This window comes from Haliotis rubra, unplaced genomic scaffold (genome assembly GCF_003918875.1).
Source record: "Haliotis rubra isolate DU_JTF1 unplaced genomic scaffold, ASM391887v1 Scf22, whole genome shotgun sequence".
Lineage (NCBI taxonomy): Eukaryota > Metazoa > Mollusca > Gastropoda > Lepetellida > Haliotidae > Haliotis > Haliotis rubra.
Genome location: NW_025766225.1, coordinates 222045 through 242144, shown reverse-complemented (window position 1 = coordinate 242144; position 20100 = coordinate 222045). Strand labels below are relative to the sequence as shown.

General features: G+C 41.8%; 1 protein-coding gene across 1 annotated transcript in view; it reads right to left on the bottom strand.

Annotated features, from left to right (window-relative positions):
* The window catches only part of LOC124277271 (uncharacterized protein C5orf34 homolog), a 31638-nt gene extending 13765 nt beyond the window's left edge, over positions 1-17873 (bottom strand). The window contains exons 1-7 of the mRNA XM_046712923.1: positions 17771-17873; positions 13350-13506; positions 12767-12906; positions 10797-11805; positions 7475-7685; positions 1123-1238; positions 833-926 (exon numbers count right to left, since the gene is read on the bottom strand). Coding sequence (XP_046568879.1) covers positions 833-926; positions 1123-1238; positions 7475-7685; positions 10797-11805; positions 12767-12906; positions 13350-13497 — 1718 coding nt within the window. The 5' untranslated portion in view covers positions 13498-13506; positions 17771-17873. The remainder of the gene's footprint in view (positions 1-832; positions 927-1122; positions 1239-7474; positions 7686-10796; positions 11806-12766; positions 12907-13349; positions 13507-17770) is intronic.
* Between the last annotated feature and the right edge of the window lie 2227 nt (positions 17874-20100).

The window sequence follows — 20100 nt, the reverse complement described above, 5'->3', positions numbered from 1 at the left end:
AACTGCAAAGTCAAAAGAGCGTTCTAAAGAACGAATAAAGACCATACATACAGTAGTTGAAGTCTCAGACATAGTCCGAGTACGCATCTACGTTGGTCAGCACTAGCCAAGCACGTGTGTTCACAATGCGTGACAGCAGAAGGAAATGATGATACGGGCTTAGGTGCTTACCTGGTTGGCAGCACATGCGTGTCAGGAGGTAACTCCACGTGGTGGGGGACGTATAATAAATAAAAAGGCTTTTTTATTTCTTGTACAATATTTTATTAAAACATTGATACAACTGTCACATGACATTTTCAGCCCCAGAAAATGCATTTATGTACCCCAAGGACAATCTCTATGAAAAAGAATTAAACTTGATACGAGATTCAATGGGGAGAAAATGATGTGATTTGAGGACTGTAGTAATGAGACATGATTTTGAGTGTAATGAAATAATGCGGGCAGCCGTATTCTATGTTTTCTGCAGTCTTTCAGTCTGAACCCTGTTAAGACCTACAAGCAGTCCGTTGCAATAATCTGGAGGAAATTAGGCATCTGACTAGAATCTTTGCACTTTCTGTTGTGATGTACTTCAGGATGTTCCCAATGGAAGTAGCAGGGTTTTACACAGTCTGTCAATACAGTACATCCATGGAGAGATCAGATTCTAGCCATACTCCAAGATCTTTCACCAAAGGAGAAAAAACAAACTGTGAAGAACCCATTGTTATGTTTTCACTTGTGTTATTGTTCAATTCTTGTGATTTGCCAAGAGGTTATATATGTGAAACAAATTGTGACAAGATTAGGTTCTTTTTATCCCTGCAGATGTTCCTAGTACACTCACCTACACGCCTCTTGAGAACCTTCTCCAGGGAGTACTTGGCAGCGGACATGGGTGGAGGAAGAGCTCGTCAAAGAGAAGGTCCTCTCCTCCAGCTGTGGATGGAGAGCATGGGATGCTGGACACCAATTCTAACTAGTGATGGGTACCACTCTCAGCAACATGGAGATCAATAATCGGAGCTGAGTTATTGACCAATTATCGAATGTAATCGTAATCCCCACCACAAAAATGTGGGGAATCGAACCCGGGTATTTATGTGGGTCATGATCTGGAAACATGGGCTTACCTTATATCCCCTGCCGGAAGGATCTGGGTGTAGAATTGTCCGGATACACCCTGCGAGAGGAAGACGCTGCCATCCCCGGGGTAAATCTCCATCACTTTTAGGGCAGGCAGGTGGATCAGTCTGTACACAGACATGCCATGTTCAGTGCATCGTTCTAGACAGTTGACTAGTCTTTATGGCATGCGGCTACATGATGGTTGCATTTCAATACCTGCAAAACCTGAGACTGTCTCTCAGTTTTCTGCAGGACATTTGAATTTATTTTAGCTGCTTGCTGATTCAAAAGTGGTAAGAAAGTACAATGATCGTGTATCATGATTAGGAGTGAAAAAACACCACAAAACTGTGATACATGTCGCACTATGCATATTCACATCAGATCATGTCTGACTACCGGATCCTGTTTGTTGCCTCTTATAACAATTTTTTGTTGTAAACTTGAAACACTAATTACAGTCCACAGCTGGGGGTGGCAAGTGTCATTAAATGAGTAGAAAGTAATTTAGTAAGTGTATCACCTTGTACTGACACAGTAGATGACTTGAATAATGAGTTCTATGGACATACACAGAGAATATTATATGAGTGCCCATGTCCTATATGTTTACGACACGAGAGCCTAAATGTTGGTATTTCCTGAGCGAGAGCGAGGGATATACCGATATTTAGGCACGAGTGTCATAAACATAGTATGATAAAATTAGTATTTTTATACTTATCCCTGACTCAAGATTATTGCTTATCTCCCTTAGCCTTCGACGGTCAAGTGGAAACCTTGAATCCTATTCAAATTCACTGAAGCGATCGTACAATCAATTTTCTCACCGTTCCTGTGGAACTACAATGCGATTCTTTTTGGTGAGAAACTTGATTCCGAGGAATTGTAGTTCCTGTGAAGGGTGTAGTTCTGATTTCATCCTGTTGACTAACCAACCCAGTTGAGTTAGTAATTGGATTGTCAAATCTAGCTGATGTTTGAGTTGATTTGCTGATTGATGTGCCTGAATACCGTCGTCTAGGTAGAAAGCATTGCGAACCCCTTTCTGATGTAAAAACGCCACTATGGGTTTTGTCACACGTGTAAATAGCCACGGGGTCGTGGAAATTCCAAAAGGGAGTACTCTCCATTGGTAGTGTTTTCCTTGATATAGGAAATGTAGATATTTTCTCGATTCCTGATGTATCGGGATATGCAGATATGCATCCTGTAGATCTATGCTGGCTAGATAATTGCTGGTAGGGCTGCGCAATATAACCGGTTCAAACATGAAAACGATACGTATTGCGATACGCTGATCGAAAACCGGTATTTTGACATGCATTCGTAACACTCGGAAACTTTGATGATCGTGGCAACTGTGGTAATGGTGGTGGGAATGATCGTGGTGAAAATTACATTTAACTGAGAAAAGCAAGATTTATGGCTGACTTAGTTTAGTTTTATGCCGCTTTTAGCAATATTCCAGCAATATCACGGCGAGGGACACCAGAAATGGGCTTAACACATTATGCCCATGTGGGGAATCAAACCCGGGTCTTCGGTGTGACGAGCCAATGCTTTAACCACTAGGCTACCCAACCGCCCGCAAGATTTATGGATGTCAAATTCTATATTGTGAATGAAGTTGACATACATAAATCTTGCTTTTCTTATGCATTCCACTTCTACATGTGCTTCAAAGATTTTACATTTAACTGGCTTGTCAAGTTCGGTTTGAAGTTGTGTTCTTAATATTTGTTCAGGTGTTTCGCAATGTTTTGGATCTGAATGTTATTTACTCATTAATGACCAATGATCCCTGATATGTACTGACCAGGTCAAGTTGCTGTCGAAAATCTCAGGGCTTTTCTTGAGAGTGGAGAAAGTAGTTCAAACTAGTAACCACTCCGTTGATGTTAAATTATTCTTTTCCTTGTTTCACTTGTGCCAAATATTATTCATATTCTTATTGTCATGATTAAAAGTTGTTATTAAAGCTTAATCAAGCATAGTGATTATGTTGTGTTTTTGCTTTATAAATAAAGTGTTAACTCGATTGTAAGTAGTATATTGTTTAAAAAAACACTTCTTGCTATACGTTGCAATACATATCGCAATATATGCTTTCGCGTCGCAATATATCGCAATAGGAAAAGTCTCTGCAATACCCAGCCCTAATCGTTGGGTCTTATAAGATGTCTCAGCTGAGGTAGATGAAGCATCTTGAACTTCTGTGGCTTTAGCAGAAAGTCTAGGTTGAACCTTTGCATATTGTATAGGAGACGGTACTTTTCTGTGGAGTTCTTTTTGGGTACTAAGAAGATTGGAAAATAAAAAACCTGGTGTCAGGTTGCGTTGCTCTATAATCTCTACTGCATTCTTTGCCAGTAGTGATTCGATGGCTTCTGACAGTTTGATGCTTTGCCGTTCTGAGTGATGATGTATCTGTGGTGAGATAGTGAGGGGTGGTATCACCTTGAGCTGAACTTTGTAACCTTCGCGTGGCACCTGTACGACATAGTCGTCTTGCAGAATTCTCCAGTTTTCCCAGTAAAAATCTAGACTTCCCCCCACTGCTGTGGGTTCTATTAGAACGACTTGGGTAGGGACGACCCAGTCGGTCCGAAATCTGATTTTTATTGGTGTGAGGAGCGGGAGGTTCCTCATGAATGGCCTCTCCCGGAACATCCTCTTGAGTTGTCATATGGACTACGAAAGGTAGTTGATTTACCTCCTCAAGAGCCTGACGCTCTTTTATCCTTGGCCTTTTGTATGCCTGGGAATTTCGAACGAAATTCTCCTCGACGTGACGATTGCCGATACATATTATTCATCGTCTGCATGGATCTGATGAGCATCTGATCTCTGTTGTCTTGGCATAATTCCTGTGATATTGATCTTATGTTATTGTCAAATAATGTCGATGCCACCCACGGTTGATGTAAAAGCGTCTTAACGTGATAATATGGTCAGTTGCAAGATGTGAAGAGTCCTTGTCGACAAAGTAAGGTTAAACCCGCTGATGTCGATGCTAAGTGACATAAATTCCTGATCCTTCAGCTATCCAAGACAATACTTCTGCGTCTGGATATATAGTTGATTCCTCAGTTTCGTGAATACTTGTATCTGAGGCTGGTATTTCTTCATAAACAGATTCATTGATGGATGAACATTAAGTAGTCATTTGTTGATTTTCTGCTGACCGTTGCTGCATGGCCAAAACTACTTGGTGTGTTATACTAGCAACAAAATCTTCATCCACTCGTTGGTTCGTCGAACCTGACGGGTTCACGGAAGATTGATTTGTCTTCCTTTGTCGACTACAATGAGATGAAGCTCTATGCTGTTGAGGGTTTCGAACCCTTCATCAGATGAAATTTCTCTTTCTGTTTGTGTTGCAATAGTCGACTGGTTAGCGGACCCTGTCGCGAACTGCGTGGATGTAGTAGCAGTATGAGACCTTCGTGGCGAAGTGCGTTGATTGTCTGTAGGTAGGTTCACAGACCCTGATGTCATAGACGATGAGATGAATGCTTCCTTCTCGATGACGATACCTTTGACGAAATAGGAGTACTAGTTGTATTCTGTGATGTCGTCAAAATAATCTGCGGTTCAAGCAGCGGTGGTGATTTATCAAGGTATGATATGGCGTTCTCAAACGTCAAATTAGCATTCAATGATCTAGCAGAAGTTGATGACGTAGATCTCACAGATGTAGATTTATTAGCCAATCTAGATGCTCTTTTCTTCTTCGCAAGACGTTGTAGTTCAGTTTTCCTCTTAGAAGTAGATTTTTTTGCTGTCTCCGTATAAGCGACGGAGCTGGGAAAATTCTCAGAAGAATTCTCCATAGTGTGCTGTGACATCTCAATCTCCGTTGCCTGAGAATTACCCCTTACAGCTGCCTTGTTGATATGATTTCGTTTATCTGCTACCTTGCGTAAACGAGCCAATGAATACTTATTAAACAATTCTGTTGACAAATGAGCACAATATTTTCAACGTGCTAATAAAGCGCACGTATGAAGGCAGCAAGAGGAGCAAACAGGGTGTGGATCAGCTGCAGATAACCTGTGTCTGCATTGTTGACATGCCACCATTGAACAAACACCCACCTGCAACGGAGTGAACATACGTAATTTTAGATGAAAATTTACATAATATAATACATTTTCATGACTCTAAAAGGAATCTAAATACAATCTGCGGCCAATAATTTATAATATAAGGTTTTATATCAAAAGATATACGCCACAAATAGGACCCGTAAGGACCGTCCGACTGTCGGTGAGGGCGATGAAGGAGAGAGTGATAAGAGCTAGGCTCAGATCACGTGAGACCGGTATTGGTGGGAACAAGGGATGTAACTCAGGGTGAGTGATTGTACGATCGCTTCAGTGAATTTGAATAGGATTCCAGGTTTCCACTCAACCGTCGAAAGAGAAGGGACATAAGCAATAATCATGAGTCAGGTTCAGGAAAAATTATAATATTCTCTTTATTACTCAAGTCGTCAATTGAGGAAAATAAACCCAAATCTACTTTCAAACATAGGCTGGCTACCCGCCGTCACTTCATGTAGAACGCAACGTCACAGAAGAAATGTGACGTCATAGCATTATTCATGACATCACGTCACCATGACAAAGTGATATTTTGCCCTAGGGCATCGTATGAAAAATATGAACCCCGATATTTTCGCCCTCGTAGGTGATAAAACGTCTTTATTACAATATATGCTGCATTTCGGTGTATAGTGCGTTTGGCTCAAGAGCGGACCAATGAATTGCAATCTAACTCAAAAACTAATAAACATATAATACTCAATGAAACGCTGATCATAATCAAAATATCAGACCAACTCTGTGATTTGTTTGCCGATTTGTCCTAAAATTAAAAAAGTTGTTTAAAGGTCACATGCAACCAAAAAATCAAACATAATTAAAACACAATTATCACTTATTCATGACATATAATATACATTGCTGGTTATGAAAAAACATATAAACAAAATTATAAGCGTACAAACGCAAATCAAAAGTGCAAAATTGTGTACTTCGGTTTACTTCCCAAGAAACGAAGCAGCCGGGATACCGAACCCAGTCAGAGCGGGCGGGTGTGCACTCAAGTGTAACGGCTGGTTCATTTGCAGATGCCCTCACGGCTAATTGTGTGTGTATATATATAGATGTTGGGTTTTGTAAATACTTGCTCATTTTTTGTGTATAACATTTTGCAATCAACAGACATCATAACATGTCATGTGTTCAAGTATCACACCTGCCTGTCTGTGTAATTACATAATGTGACAGAGACCGAACTCGGGCCATAAATCAATGCATTTTGTTCATGGTGTATAGCCTGATTGGTGTTAAGTTCAAATTGCATGTGGTCAGTGATCGCAGTTGTGTATTGAATATTGTCATTAGCAGACAGGCAGGCAGACACATAGGTGTCAATAAACAAGACATTGAGTTTTGTCTGTGACAACGACATATCTATATCACAGTTAGAAATTCTGTCAACGCAAATAATGACATTGCTTTTAAGTATCGAACTGAGAAAGTGTCTCGGTAAGAAGAACGTGTGGTGAAATAGACAAATGAAATTATATAAACAGTTAATTTACTGTCATAACATATAAAAAGCTCGCGCCTGTGAGATATCAACAAAACATTAGAAAAATAGCTCACACCAAAGCCTTCACCGAGTATTCACCCGACAACCCGCTTCCAAGCTGCGCGAACCTATTTACTTTCGCACGTGCTATGAGCGCAGCCCAGCTGTTGAAACCCGTTTTCCCCAGAAAAGTCTGGGGAAAATTAGTGAAACGTTTGAACTCTGATTTCGCGCGTTTTTTTTCATCGCGTTATTTTTCAACTTTATAAGTTGAATTTGCATTTTTGACGAGTTGTTTCGGTAAGTCCATACCGAAAGGTATCAGAATCTGCAAAGTTGTGTTTTACGTTGCATGTGACCTTTAACAAACTATCATTAAAATATTGACACAGTTCACTATTTGTTATGAGGGAGGAGTGCAGAGAAAGGGACAGCAAGGTGTTAGAGAAGCACGTGCACAAGTGCCGACAAAGTTATTGATTCATTAACCTGTGCTGTGCCGTCTCCATCCTTTCACGCACACCTGGCTGTCCCTTTCTCTGCACTCCTCCCTCGTAACAAATAGTGAACTCATGATAATGGTATTATCACCACACCAACTTTTAAATGCCACTCAAAGAAGAAAAAATGCTCTTCAAGATTGTCCAACTACCATGGGTATTCATTTTATGCATATTTTTTAACACTTTTTTTATGAAGTGATTATTTTTTTTCATCCTCCTGTACTGTAATCAATGGCAGCCCCAGTTCTGCCTACCTGTATATAATCCCATCCACCATCACCACTTTAAGTCGACCGGGGTTGAATCTGTCCAGGTCGTCCTGGTGGGCATCAATAGGTGCCCACTTGTGATGGTGTGGAGCATGGCAGGTGAGGGGGATCGGTTGAGGGAGGGGGGACATGCTGGTGTGTTTCTTGTCAATCTTCAATGGGAGACGACCTGGGGTTAGCTGACTGTTGTCTTCATCTGTAAGTAACACTCCATCTTTATGCTCGCTTCAGAATGTTATATATTAATGGAAGTTTGAATACAGAAACTGGCGACCAATGTAACTAAGTAGCATATTTTCATGTTAATAACTCAACAAAAGTGAAAAACATATTGAAATCAATATTTTAAAATTGCCTACAATATAACTCCAAAAACTGCTAATGTAATCAACACACAAAAATTGTAAACAAAAAATCAGTGACATCTTTCGATGCAAAAATGCAATACAACAATCGACAATTCTATATCAACCAGCGTTACGCAGTGGAATACTTAAAAACAACAAAATCAACGTTTATTTATGTTTACCGACAGAAACATGAACAAAATAATTTCAACGGCACTACCCACAATGATCTGACATGTCCAGGGCCCTGTTCCACAAAGTGATCGTAGCGCTACGACTGTCGTAAGTCAATGTTAAAGTGAGTGAGTGAGTGCAGTTTTACGCCACATTCAGAAATATTCCAGCTATATGGCAGCGGTCTGTAAATAATTGATTATGGACCAGACAATCCAGTGATCAACAGCATGAGCATCGATCTGCACAATTGGGAACCGATGACGTGTCAACCAGGCCAGCGAGCAATGTTACAGTATGGGGGGTACTATCACCTTAGCACTACAGTCCTTTTGTTAAACGGGATCCTGGGCCCTGTTTCACAAAGCCCTCGTAAGCCTAAGATCTCATAACTTTTCTTGTAGCATTCGTACCTCCTATATTGTAACACTGACTTACGATAGTTGGAGCGCTACGAGAGCTTTGTGACCCATGTCCTTATCTGACCATCGAATCCCCCATGTGGTCTCACTGAAGTCCCCATTTGACGTCTGACATTTTGAGCAATTGTGTCGGGATCTGGCACAGAGACAGACAGCATGACTGCTCTCTATCGAAGCATAATGAAGTCTGACCAACTCAGTGACAAAGTACACTGATACAAGCTTTTGTGCATGCTGCCCGTGATTCATGCACGGCTATCCACTGTTTTCAAGTTGTGCGTTCGTATGAATGTTTCAACTGTTTTGGGGGTTGTTCAGACCTTCAGTCCAACCAGTCAGGAAGAGCAGGAGTGCATCAGTCAGAATGGCATCCATGTGGCTATAGCATGAGCAACAGTAAATGGATGATGATACATTGTCAACTGGTGACAGTCAATGTAACTACATCCTGTGTGTTGTTTAAAGCCTTAAATGTTCCAGCTATATGACAGTGGCCTGTAAATAACTGAGTCTAGACAAACACAAGAATATCTGATTGAAATTATGAACAACAATCCATTATATTATTATATTATCCTATGGGTAATTATATAGCGCCATTGTCCATCCCATCTACACGCATGCTCAAACTGCTTTGATTTTTCCTTCGATCATTGATGTCAATTTCAACGGCACATCATATTTTAAATCACAACTCCTTGTGGAGCATACAACTCATGCAGCCGCTAGGCACACCAAGTTAATGTGGCTATCCCATCCTTACTGTTGTCAGTTACGATGATACACCATCTACAAAGTCACAGAGCCTGATGCCATTCTTTCAGCTGCCTCTTCCATACATTGCACAGGATGTATTTTAACCCAGTTGGACTATATGGTTTTCATTTTGCGGCTACCATAGGCAGGGATTGGGAAAGGCAGGGGCCATGGGCCATTTTGCACATTAGAAAAAAAAATCGCCCATTAAAATTTTGAAGTTTACTATTGATATAAGGGCAGAGGCCAATTCTAAATTCAGAAAATGGCTAATAATCCTGAAAATGGCCCATTGTCAAAGTTCTCCTTCCCAATCTCTGCATTGGTATAGTCAGTGCCCTTTGATGGGGTAAAAGCAGAGTTGGTTGGTTGGTTGGTTGTTTAATGGCGCACTCAGCACAATTACAGCTATATGGCGGTAATCGGTAAATAATCGAGTCTGGACCAGACAATCCAGTGATCAACAGCATGAGCATCGATCTACGTAAGTCATTTACGATTACTTGTCAACCAAGTCAGCGAGCCTGACCACCTGATCATGTTAGTCACCTTTTACAACAAGCATGGGTTGCTTAAGGTGAGGTGAAGTGAAATTGGGTTTAACGTCGTGCTTGAGAATATTTCGCTCATATGACGACGTGCATGCGTGTGTATGTGTATGTGCGGCTGCTTGTACTAGCCCAAACTTAAGCTGGTTTTATAGTGCTAGCCCACTGAGATACCATGCCGCAGTGAAGCATGAATACCCCACTCAGACACATTATACTGACTCCGAGCCAACCAGTCCTTGTTGTACCCATTAATGCCGAGAGCCAGGCAGCGACCAACAAGTACCATATTTTAACGTCTTTTGGTATGACGCGGTCAGGGATCGAACCCGTGACCTTCCGCTCTCCGGGCGGACGCTCTAACCACTACACCAAGGAGGCGGTCAGGTTGCTTAAGATCAGTTCTAACCTGGATATTCACGAGTTTAAACCATACTTGCTGACTAACTAATTTTGGGAAGATTATAATGGCTAAAATTGTAAACAAACTTCCAACCTTTTTAGACACCTTGTACAGGCATCAGGGCACTAATAGATTGCTAACAGGGAGGGTTTGAAAAAGAACTTTGACTAATAATTTGTAAAAACTAAATTTGCCAAATTAAACAGAGAAACATAATAAGTAAAGTAAATAGGATAAAGTGTCACTCATCATTCTGATTTTTTTATAACCAATGAAGGTCCGGGTTAGAATGAACCTTCAGTAACCCATGCTTGTCGTAAGAGGCGACTAATGGGATCGGGTGGTCAGGCTCGCTGGCTTGTTTGACACATGCCATCGGTTCCCAATTGCGCAGATCGATGCTCATGCTGTTGATCACAGGACTGTCTGGTCCAGACTCGATTATTTACAGGCTGCCGCCATATAGCTGGAATATTGCTGAGTTCGGTGTAAAACTAAACTCACTCTCTCACTTACTCTTTAATTCCGCAACAATTGTATACTTCGAGTTATTATCTAATAACGACAGAGTGCGGCATAAAACTGAACTCACGCAATCACTCTGATTTATACTTTTTTTATTCATGTATATCAATCACGTAATCTACACCCACTTACCCATTTGTCTCTCAGATGATTTCTCCTCAGCAAGTTTTAATGGATGACGCCATCGACTGGGACACTCATTACAAGATATATGTCTGGTGACCCATGTATACAGCTGACGGCAGGCCGGTCTCTCTGCACTGCTGTTGGCAGATGTAACACTTTTCTCTCTCTCCTCTGAAGAGTTACTTATGTTTCGATTCATGCTGTGATCCCCTGTACTGTTTCCAACACTGTTTGACAATTGTCCAGCATTGTGTCCATTGCTTTGTCCCGGTAACACTGGCGAGGCTGACCGTTGTTCCAGGGAGAGTTCATGATGTCCAACTGTGACATCAACATCAATGGTTGTGCACAGCCCCTCCGATGAGATCTTGCTGATGCTGGAGATGTCGTGAGTGGCAGGCGACGTCTCAGTGCTGCCAGCACCGTAGCGCCGAAACATGGACATACGACCAAATGGTGTGATGACAGCTTCGTTTCCTCCGCCTGGGTCTCCCTCATCAGCAAAGTTGGTTGGTGTGGAAATACGAGTATATGCTGGGTCAACCCGACCCTGTTTTATCTTCTCCTTGTCTGTGGCAACATCAACAGATTCGACTGTTTTTTTATTCGACTTGTTACTTGTTTCCGTGTTGGGACCAGATTGGCCTGCATCAAGGGGGGCCATCTTTCCAACACCACTACTCTCTGACCCATCACCCTTGAGACATCCAGAAGTATTGTTCAATGTCTGGTTAGTTCCTGATGAAATCAGTTTTTGAGAATCATTACCGCTCTTGTTCTGAGATGAATTGCAAGATGCTGACCTTCTGGATGAAGACACACTCTTATTCTTCACTGGTTCTTGGCTTATTTTAGACAGATAGCACACAGTAAAGTCTCGCTTGTGTTGTGATAAAGACAGACTGGCAAACTCGTCGACGGAGAAGATGCGGATGCTGCCGTCTGGGAGGTGTTCTGCCCAGGATCTGTCACCAGTCTTCGGCCAGGCTACCTCCTTGATGTCTGTATACAAAGGCTGAAGAAGGAAACAAAATCATCCCTTGTCATCTATATGACACATTTAATCAATCTTATTAGCGATTGTTTGGTTTCAGTTTCCAAACAAGGAACTCCATATTCTCGATGATTCTTGAATTACATAAAATTTGTCTAAAGATTCAGGAAAATGACCAGGTTAATGTAAGTCTCTAAGATCTGAGAATTGATAAAATTCCCAGCTTGTTGTTTGTGGCTTTATTTGCTTAATGGTAAGTTTGTGTTGCAGAGTTAAACATTTGTTTTTGTCTTTCAGGTATTGCCCTTTGCATATTAACAAGAAACAAGAAGACAAAGTCATCAATATCCCCTGCAATGGCAAAATACTCTTCATGATTATGTCTACGAGTTATGATTATGTCAAATATTTAGGTGTGTATATAGAAAAGTGGAAGGAGAGTATTGAAAGGTTTTTAAAGTTCTGCTCAAGAAAGGAGCACTATCACCAATTTCAGTCTATGTCAAACTTGTTGCCACGGAAAGGCCTAAAATATTTTATTCAGAATTCCAAAACTACCAAAAGGCACAAGTACACCACCAGATCTATCTATGTGCCAAGTTTGGTAAAGAAACATTGAACGGTTTTAGAGTTCTGCTCCGGAAAGAGCACTAACACCAATTTCAGGCTAAGTCAAACTTGTTGCCATGGAAACGACAAAAATATTTTATTCAGAATTCCAAAACTACCAAAAGGCACCAGTACACCACCAGATCTATCTATGTGCCAAGGTTGGTGAAGAAATATTGAACGGTTTTAGAGTTCTGCTCCGGAAATGACAAATGTGCACGCACGCATGGACAGAGTCCATTTAAATACCCCCCGCAAAACGCGTTGCGGGGGATAACAATACTGTAAATGCTATTATTTTGCTAATTTGCTATGAAGTTGTTTATTATTTATGACAAATCTTAAAAGTTCCACCAACACAATTGGAGCTTACCACCACGTCATCCTTGACCAGCAGATCATCACACAAGTATGGTCGGTCAGCAAATCGGTTGCGGAAATCCAGGGCCTGAAGCACTTTCTGCCTGTACGCGCTGGTCACGTACCGACATCGCTGCTGTATCTTTCGCAAACCTACACAAACATTTATGCTGGCAATCATTTTTTATAATATACACAGAAAAGGAATGAGTGAGTGAATGACTTTAGTTTTACGCCGCTTTCAGCAATGTTCCTGCAATATCACGCCCGGGGGACACCAGAAATGGGCTTCACACATTGTACCCATGTGGGAATCAAACCCAGGTCCTTGGCCCGCCTTGCAAATGCTTTGACCACTTGGCTACCCAACCACTATAGGAAGGGTGGAGGGTACACCAGAAATGGGCTTCACACATTGAACCCATGTGGGGAATCGAACCTGGGTCTTTGGCATGACGTGCGAACACTTCAACCACTAGGGGACCCCACTGCCCCAGATTTGTTCTAAATTATAATGTTTTAAGGCCAGCAGAATCTGAAATCTGTTTTAATCAGGTGTTTCACTGTGACTGTCACTGACTATTTGTCTACTCTACCTGCTACAGGGTGTTGTCCTGCCTCTGGTCTGTCGTGGTGTAACACACTAGCCCCACACGGCGACAGCTGCAGACTCGATCCGTCAGCGTAACGAACCTCCACTGCATCGTTGGTGTACAGCACCATCAGCGACGGTGTGGAGGACATCACGGGTACCTGTCAGTGGTTTCAAACCAATCAGCAATTTCAAACATGTCAGCATACATTCACACGTAGAATGTTTTATGGATGTTTAATATAGTGACTAGGAAATTGGCTGTTTCCCAAGTTAATCAATTGCCTACTCCAACTTCATAAAGTCAATCAATTTATTAACACTGAAAATTAAAACTAATGTTATTTAATACTCCACAGAGCTATATAGAGGTAGATATGCCACAAAAATTAACGTCCATAACACAAATGGACACAACAGACACACAGCAAACTCATCTTAACACATTACTGACCACAGATATTTTGTGTGAGTGTCCATTGAAATATATTTATACAAACCTGTAGAGGTTATGAATTCTTTGAAGAAAGTCCTCCTTGGGGTACATATAAGCATTAAAATGTCCATTTTAAATCCTACAACAGTTGTAACCATATTTTTCAATAAAATATTTACAAAACAAAAAAAGCCCCCTACAGCCAAGAGCAGGTAACTCTGCGCCGTCTACCTCATACTTCACTTTTCATGCTGAACGTATCAGACAGAATGAGGGGAGGCGGGTGGCCGTACCCCAAGAATTCATAACCTCTACAGGTTTGTATAATTCTTTTTCAAAAGAAGTCCTCCTTGGGGTACATATAAGCATAAGACAGACTCCCAAAGATATTTGAGCTGTGAGTGGCATTCTGTCTAGCAACAACTAACCCCGTGGTGGAGTGAAATCTACAACCGATACGGAAATAGAAAAAACACACTTACCGAGCCACCTGACCGCTGATGTCAATCAGGCGGGGGCGTGGCTAGGGTGGGAAATAGAGAGCCCAAGCTTATATGTCAATTGGCTCAAATCAATTATAAAACCCCACCCCCAACCATTACAATGGAAAGGAATGTATGGGACATGCTGAAACAACTCCCAACCTTAATAGCCCGAACCAGCGAAGCGTGGCAAGAGGTATAAGGGTAGGGAAAGCGTAATAAACACTTAAAAGCCAATAACCCCTCCTGTTTGGAAGAAGGCTTTGCCGGGACCTCGATAAAACCCAGAGAAATTATTAGCCTCGCTAAAAACTTACTGAGGAAATCGAACGAGTACAAATGCCATTGTACGAGTGAAAAGCAGGATAAAACACCCCCCACCAAACGCTCTCGGCGCGAGGAGGGTATGTGTAAACCACCATCACCCAAAGAGCTGATTAACACATACTCCCAAATACTGAAGTCTCGGGAAGAGGGAAAAAACTGTTAGCGTATAAAAATCCCCTGAATAGCGAAAAGCGTAGCCGAACATGTGTTGGTTCACTATTACACTAACCTGGTCACGTGACATGCGGCTCGAAGAGCGGCATACCAAACAGTGACCCGTGGGGGATTGTACCCAAATCCGTCGTAAGGCGGGTTAATAGCATATGACTGGTTATAGCGTTCAAAACCAGCCCCGCCCTCTCTTGCCTTTTGGTGAAGAAGACGTAAGGGACGTATGTACACCGAAACCCGACCCAACCCGAAAGGGTGGTAAGGCTTATACGATGTAGTGATATGAACCATATCGACATTGAACACAGAACCGACACCAATGTCCAGTTACTAACTTGGTCAGGGTGGCAGGACACTGTCCACTGGAGAGAACCGAAAGACCGAACCGAGCATGATCCCTAGAATGCGTGTCAAGTCGGTAATGGCGAATGAAGGCGTTCTGCCGGCTCCAAAGAGCGACAGAATCGATCTCTTCGTTGAGCAGTGCCGCTGTGTATTGCCAACAAAGTGGCATCTGCCTTACCAAGTCTGCCTTCAACCCCTCGGGGGAACGTAAACCTTAGCATTGTAACCGAACAATTACGGAAACAAGCCAACGAGATAAAGTCTGCTTGCTAGCAGACTCCCCAGTCTTCCCGCCACCAAACAGAACACATGGGTACCCATATTGATCCCTTTCGTTCGTTTGTTCATTATAGTCACTCCAATGGGTGAGCAATCAAAAGATTGGTCACCGGTGTGGAAGGCTGGATAAGGGGTGGAAGTTCGATATGAGCAGTCACGTTGAAAGCAATATCGAACTGAGAGTGGTAGGTGTCCGGGAGGCGAATACAGACATGATCAGTATAAAATACTATCAGTGTCGGGTCAGTGGGTATCACATGGATGTACCCGACCTTTCTACCAGAGCTCACCACCACATGTAAAGCCGTCTTCCACGTCAACAAGTGAAGTGAGAGAGACGATATACTTGAAAAGTCAGGGCCAGACAGCCAATTGAGAATAATTGGCAATTTCAAGGTGGGCTGGGTTGTCGCCGAGTCGGTCGAACCCTGTACATGCCAGCTACGAATCGCTGTCCGAGAGGGTGCTGCCTAGGCAGAGCACCATCGAATGAGGTGTGAAACGTGGAAATAGCCATGGAGTACCCGGGAATGGTGGAGGTCATAAGGCTCTCAACCAAAACGAGGTTATAGTAACTCCAATATCCAAACTAAATCCGCAGAATAGGGATTCTGAAATCCCCCTATCTGCACACCAGCGCGCCCCACCTATCAACATACTGAACGGGTGTCGAATCCTGCCTCGAAGCCAGAATTGTGTCGGCAACTGCTGCAGGAATTCTGCGTGTCTGGAGGTTAGACCCGACAGAGGCCAAGCCACCCAGTGAATCCGAGTGAGAGTTCAGACTGAGAATGTCTGGCCGAAAAGGTAATTCGAATCCTGGCATATGGGATCGAACACCAACCTGACTGCTGTCAAATCCAGCACATTGATGTGCAGGTTGTGACTTCGTTGTCAAGAAACTGCAGGTCGCCCAGAACATCGCCCCAACCCGGGAGGGATGTATGAACTCCCTACTACAAACTACAAAGAACATGTAGCAAGAAAACCTCGATGGCGCGGTCCGCCATTTTGCTTGCCACAAGGCTGGAAAACACTGAACCCACGGCAAAGTTACAACAAAAGATGAATGAGAATATCAATATATGAAGTCCATCTAATGCCCGTGCATAAAGAAAGGAATGATACACACAGACTGAGACTCTTTTACACTCATCGTATCGGTAGGAGAGCAAACTCGAAACGAACACCACGCACGTCTATTCAACAAAACGACAGCATGAAAAGTGAGGTACGAGGTAGATGGCGAGAGTTACTTGCTCTTGGCTGTAGGGGGCCCGGTGGGGCCCTGTACGGCTGGTCTCACAAGACAAAACGAGTTTTTTGTTTTGTAAATATTTTATTGAAAAATATGGTTACAACTGTCGTAGGATTTAAAATGGGCATTTTAATGCTAATATGTACACCAAGGAGGACTTCTTCTGAAAAAGAATATTGGGGTTCGATGAAATCACAGTTTTGCATGCCGACATGTTACTGAATATCTCTGGAGAAGGTAATAGTAACCAACAACTGGAGCAATTGCCTTATAAGAGAGCAATAACAACTAATTATTATTTGTCATCTTGATTAACATACATCTTTGTACAATAGACACATCATGAGTTAATCTGATACCATGGCCGTGAGTAAGACAATAATGCTTTTTCTATGCAATCCTGTTGATAAATATTCACTCTCTATTATTCCTCCTATATTCTCTTGGCAGGGGACAGCCTGAAAACGATTCCTTTACATTAATAGACTGAACTCAATGATTAGAGACCGTTCATAATTAATGGTTTGTGAGAGGGGGGGCGGAGGGATGATGATTTTAAGGGGAGGTCACCCATTTTGTTCTGGGGAGGTAGGGGGTCAGCAATTTTGGACACGTACGGGGGTTATTTTGCATATAAACATTAGGTATTAAATGATTATGCTTAAAAATTATGGAAAGGGGGAGGGGGTCATTGATTGTGTACATGATATGCAGGGAGGGGGGGGGGCACTTACTTTGTACGTAAATTTTAGGGGAGGGAGGTGTCATTAGCATTGAACATGCTTCAGCATAAATATCATCATCACCCCCACCCCTGCCAATGCCATAAATTCTGAACGGTCGCTAAAGTTGATTAGAGAGTATATCTTGGGTATGTAGAAAATATCTTGTAAAAGCTACGCAGTGTTACAGTTTACTGCATTAAAGCATGACAAAATACGTCAACATTAACTGGCAATATTTGGAGCAATGTTGACATTTAGATACCATTCTACCCTGATTATCTCCCTTGACAATAGTAATTTATCCTCGCCGTTCGCTTGACATATCACAAAGGTGTCAACATTTCTTTCACCATTCTAACATGTGTTCATTACTCACATTAAAACAGTCTTAAAATAATTTACCTATATGCTTATTTTCACATCACATTTGTTGTTTCCGCCATTTTTCGATTCGACAAGACTAAACACGAAAGACCAATCATTTTGAGAAACTGTTCAAGGGAAGTCACTCCATGTATGATTTACTGCACATTCTTCTTGAAGTTGCGCATTCACAGTTCTCGAATTAAGGTTCGATTCCATACAAAAGTGATCAGTATTATTTTTTTCTTTTTCTTGAGAATTATCTTACTTTATCTTCAAATAACTGTCAATCATACCAAAAGATAAGCACTACACGTAAGGGACATTCGTAGCATGCTTTTGTGCTTCTGGTCGTATTAGAGTGATTGAGTTTAATTCTACGTCTCATTTTGCAATAATCCAGCCATATCACGGCGGGGTACATCAGAAATAGTCTTAACACATTGTACCCAGGCCTTATTAGATCACAGGGCTGACAGCCAAGCCATTACCAAGCTGGCAGTGCTCACAGTATCAATCACGGGGTGACTGCCCCAATGTCGACCAAACGCCACCGCCTGCAAAAATGTAGATATAAATATCGAGCTGGCTTCGATCCAAGATCCTGTTGAGAATAAATATAAAATAGAACTTTATTTCTGAGACTTAATATTAGTCGATTTTCTTCCGTAAAAACCAAGTTGGTCACTTTTATAAAGAAGGTTGTTTTCTGTATGAGAATGACATTGTTAATCTGTTTCTAGCGTGTGAGTGAGTGTGGTTTAACGCGGCTTTTAGCAATATTCCAACAATATTCGGTCGTATCCTAAACAGGCCATTGCTGAGAGATAGGATCACTCGAGCAATTGTCAGTGGTAATAAACAGACAAAGTGGTGATCGGTAACAAGTTATGCATAATTTGATCGTGCGAGCACAACTGTCATGAGAACGAAGAATGCAGATTATGTTGTGGGTCTCTTGTTATCAACCAGAAATGTTATTCTTGTCTCAGCAATTTTCCATGCAGATATATATCAGCAGTCTGTAAACATCCGAGTCTGGACCATACAATTCAGTGATTGACATCATGAGCATCACTCCTCTGAACGATGACGCTTTAATCAACCAGTTCACCGAGCCAGACCACACAACCATTTAGTCGCCTCTGACGACCTGAAAAGATATTTAACCCAGAACGCCATGCACTTATGGATAATCGGTAGAAAATATGTGCATATATTTTATTAAACGAATTATTTATAACATGTCTTAGTATATGTTAATTTGAATTATTTAATAGGTTGTTAGTTGTTCAGTGAAATTTAATAATACCAGATAGAAGAGAGAATGAGAGAGAGAGAGAGAGAGAGAGAGAGAGAGAGAGAGAGAGAGAGAGAGAGAGAGAGAGAGAGAGGGAGAGAGAGACGGGAGAGAGAGGGAGAGAGAGAGAGAGAGAGAGAGAGAGAGAGAGAGAGAGAGAGAGAGAGAGAGAGAGAGAGAGAGAGAGAGAGAGAGAGAGAGAGAGAGAGAGAGAGAGAGAGAGAGAGAGTCGATCGTCTTCAGACCGCCGCCATATAGCTGGAATATTGCTGAGTGCGGCGTTAAACAGCAACAATCAATAAATCAATGGGGTAACAACACAATGTAATGTTAAAATAAGAAATGAAATGAAACCAATATTGTGTTTACATGCCTGTATTGATCAAACGTATTGGTATAATTGTTAATTTGTACAATTCATTATCTTTTTATGAAGCTATGATAGTGTGTTATGAATACACAATGCCATTTAGAAAGGGGTCAAATGTAACATATGTTAAACTTGGGATTACACTTCCTTAGTATAGTAAAGATTCTAGTACTTTTGGGGGGTTGAGTTCCATCCGGGATTCGAACCCACGCCCTCAGAGGCAGGCACCAAATCACCAGCACACCCAGTCAGCCGCCTAACCCGCTCAGCCACCGCAACTTCCATAAAAATATGATAGTGTGTTGCCTCCGGAATAATCATGCCTCGAATCGAATATTTCTTGTTAATAAATAGTGGGAAGAAAAGTGGGAAGAACGGTTGTGGATGATAGAAATCTCATCCCCCGTGTTGCGTAATATAAACTATCTTAACACTCGCCGATAAGAGCCTCGGAGTTATCAACCGGTTATCAACTCGTGTTGATATATTTCATGTCAAATTACACTAAGTGATTTTCTATGTCGTGAGATTTTGTTGCTCATTGGTCGTTATTAATTGGTGATGTTTGGTTGGTCCTGACGTGCACATATATAAACATTGGGTCAATATATAAGAGAGAACTTATATTCATCTTTATCGCAACTTTAGTCAGGTGAACTCCAATTATATTGCAAACATGTTGGAAGTGACCAATACTCC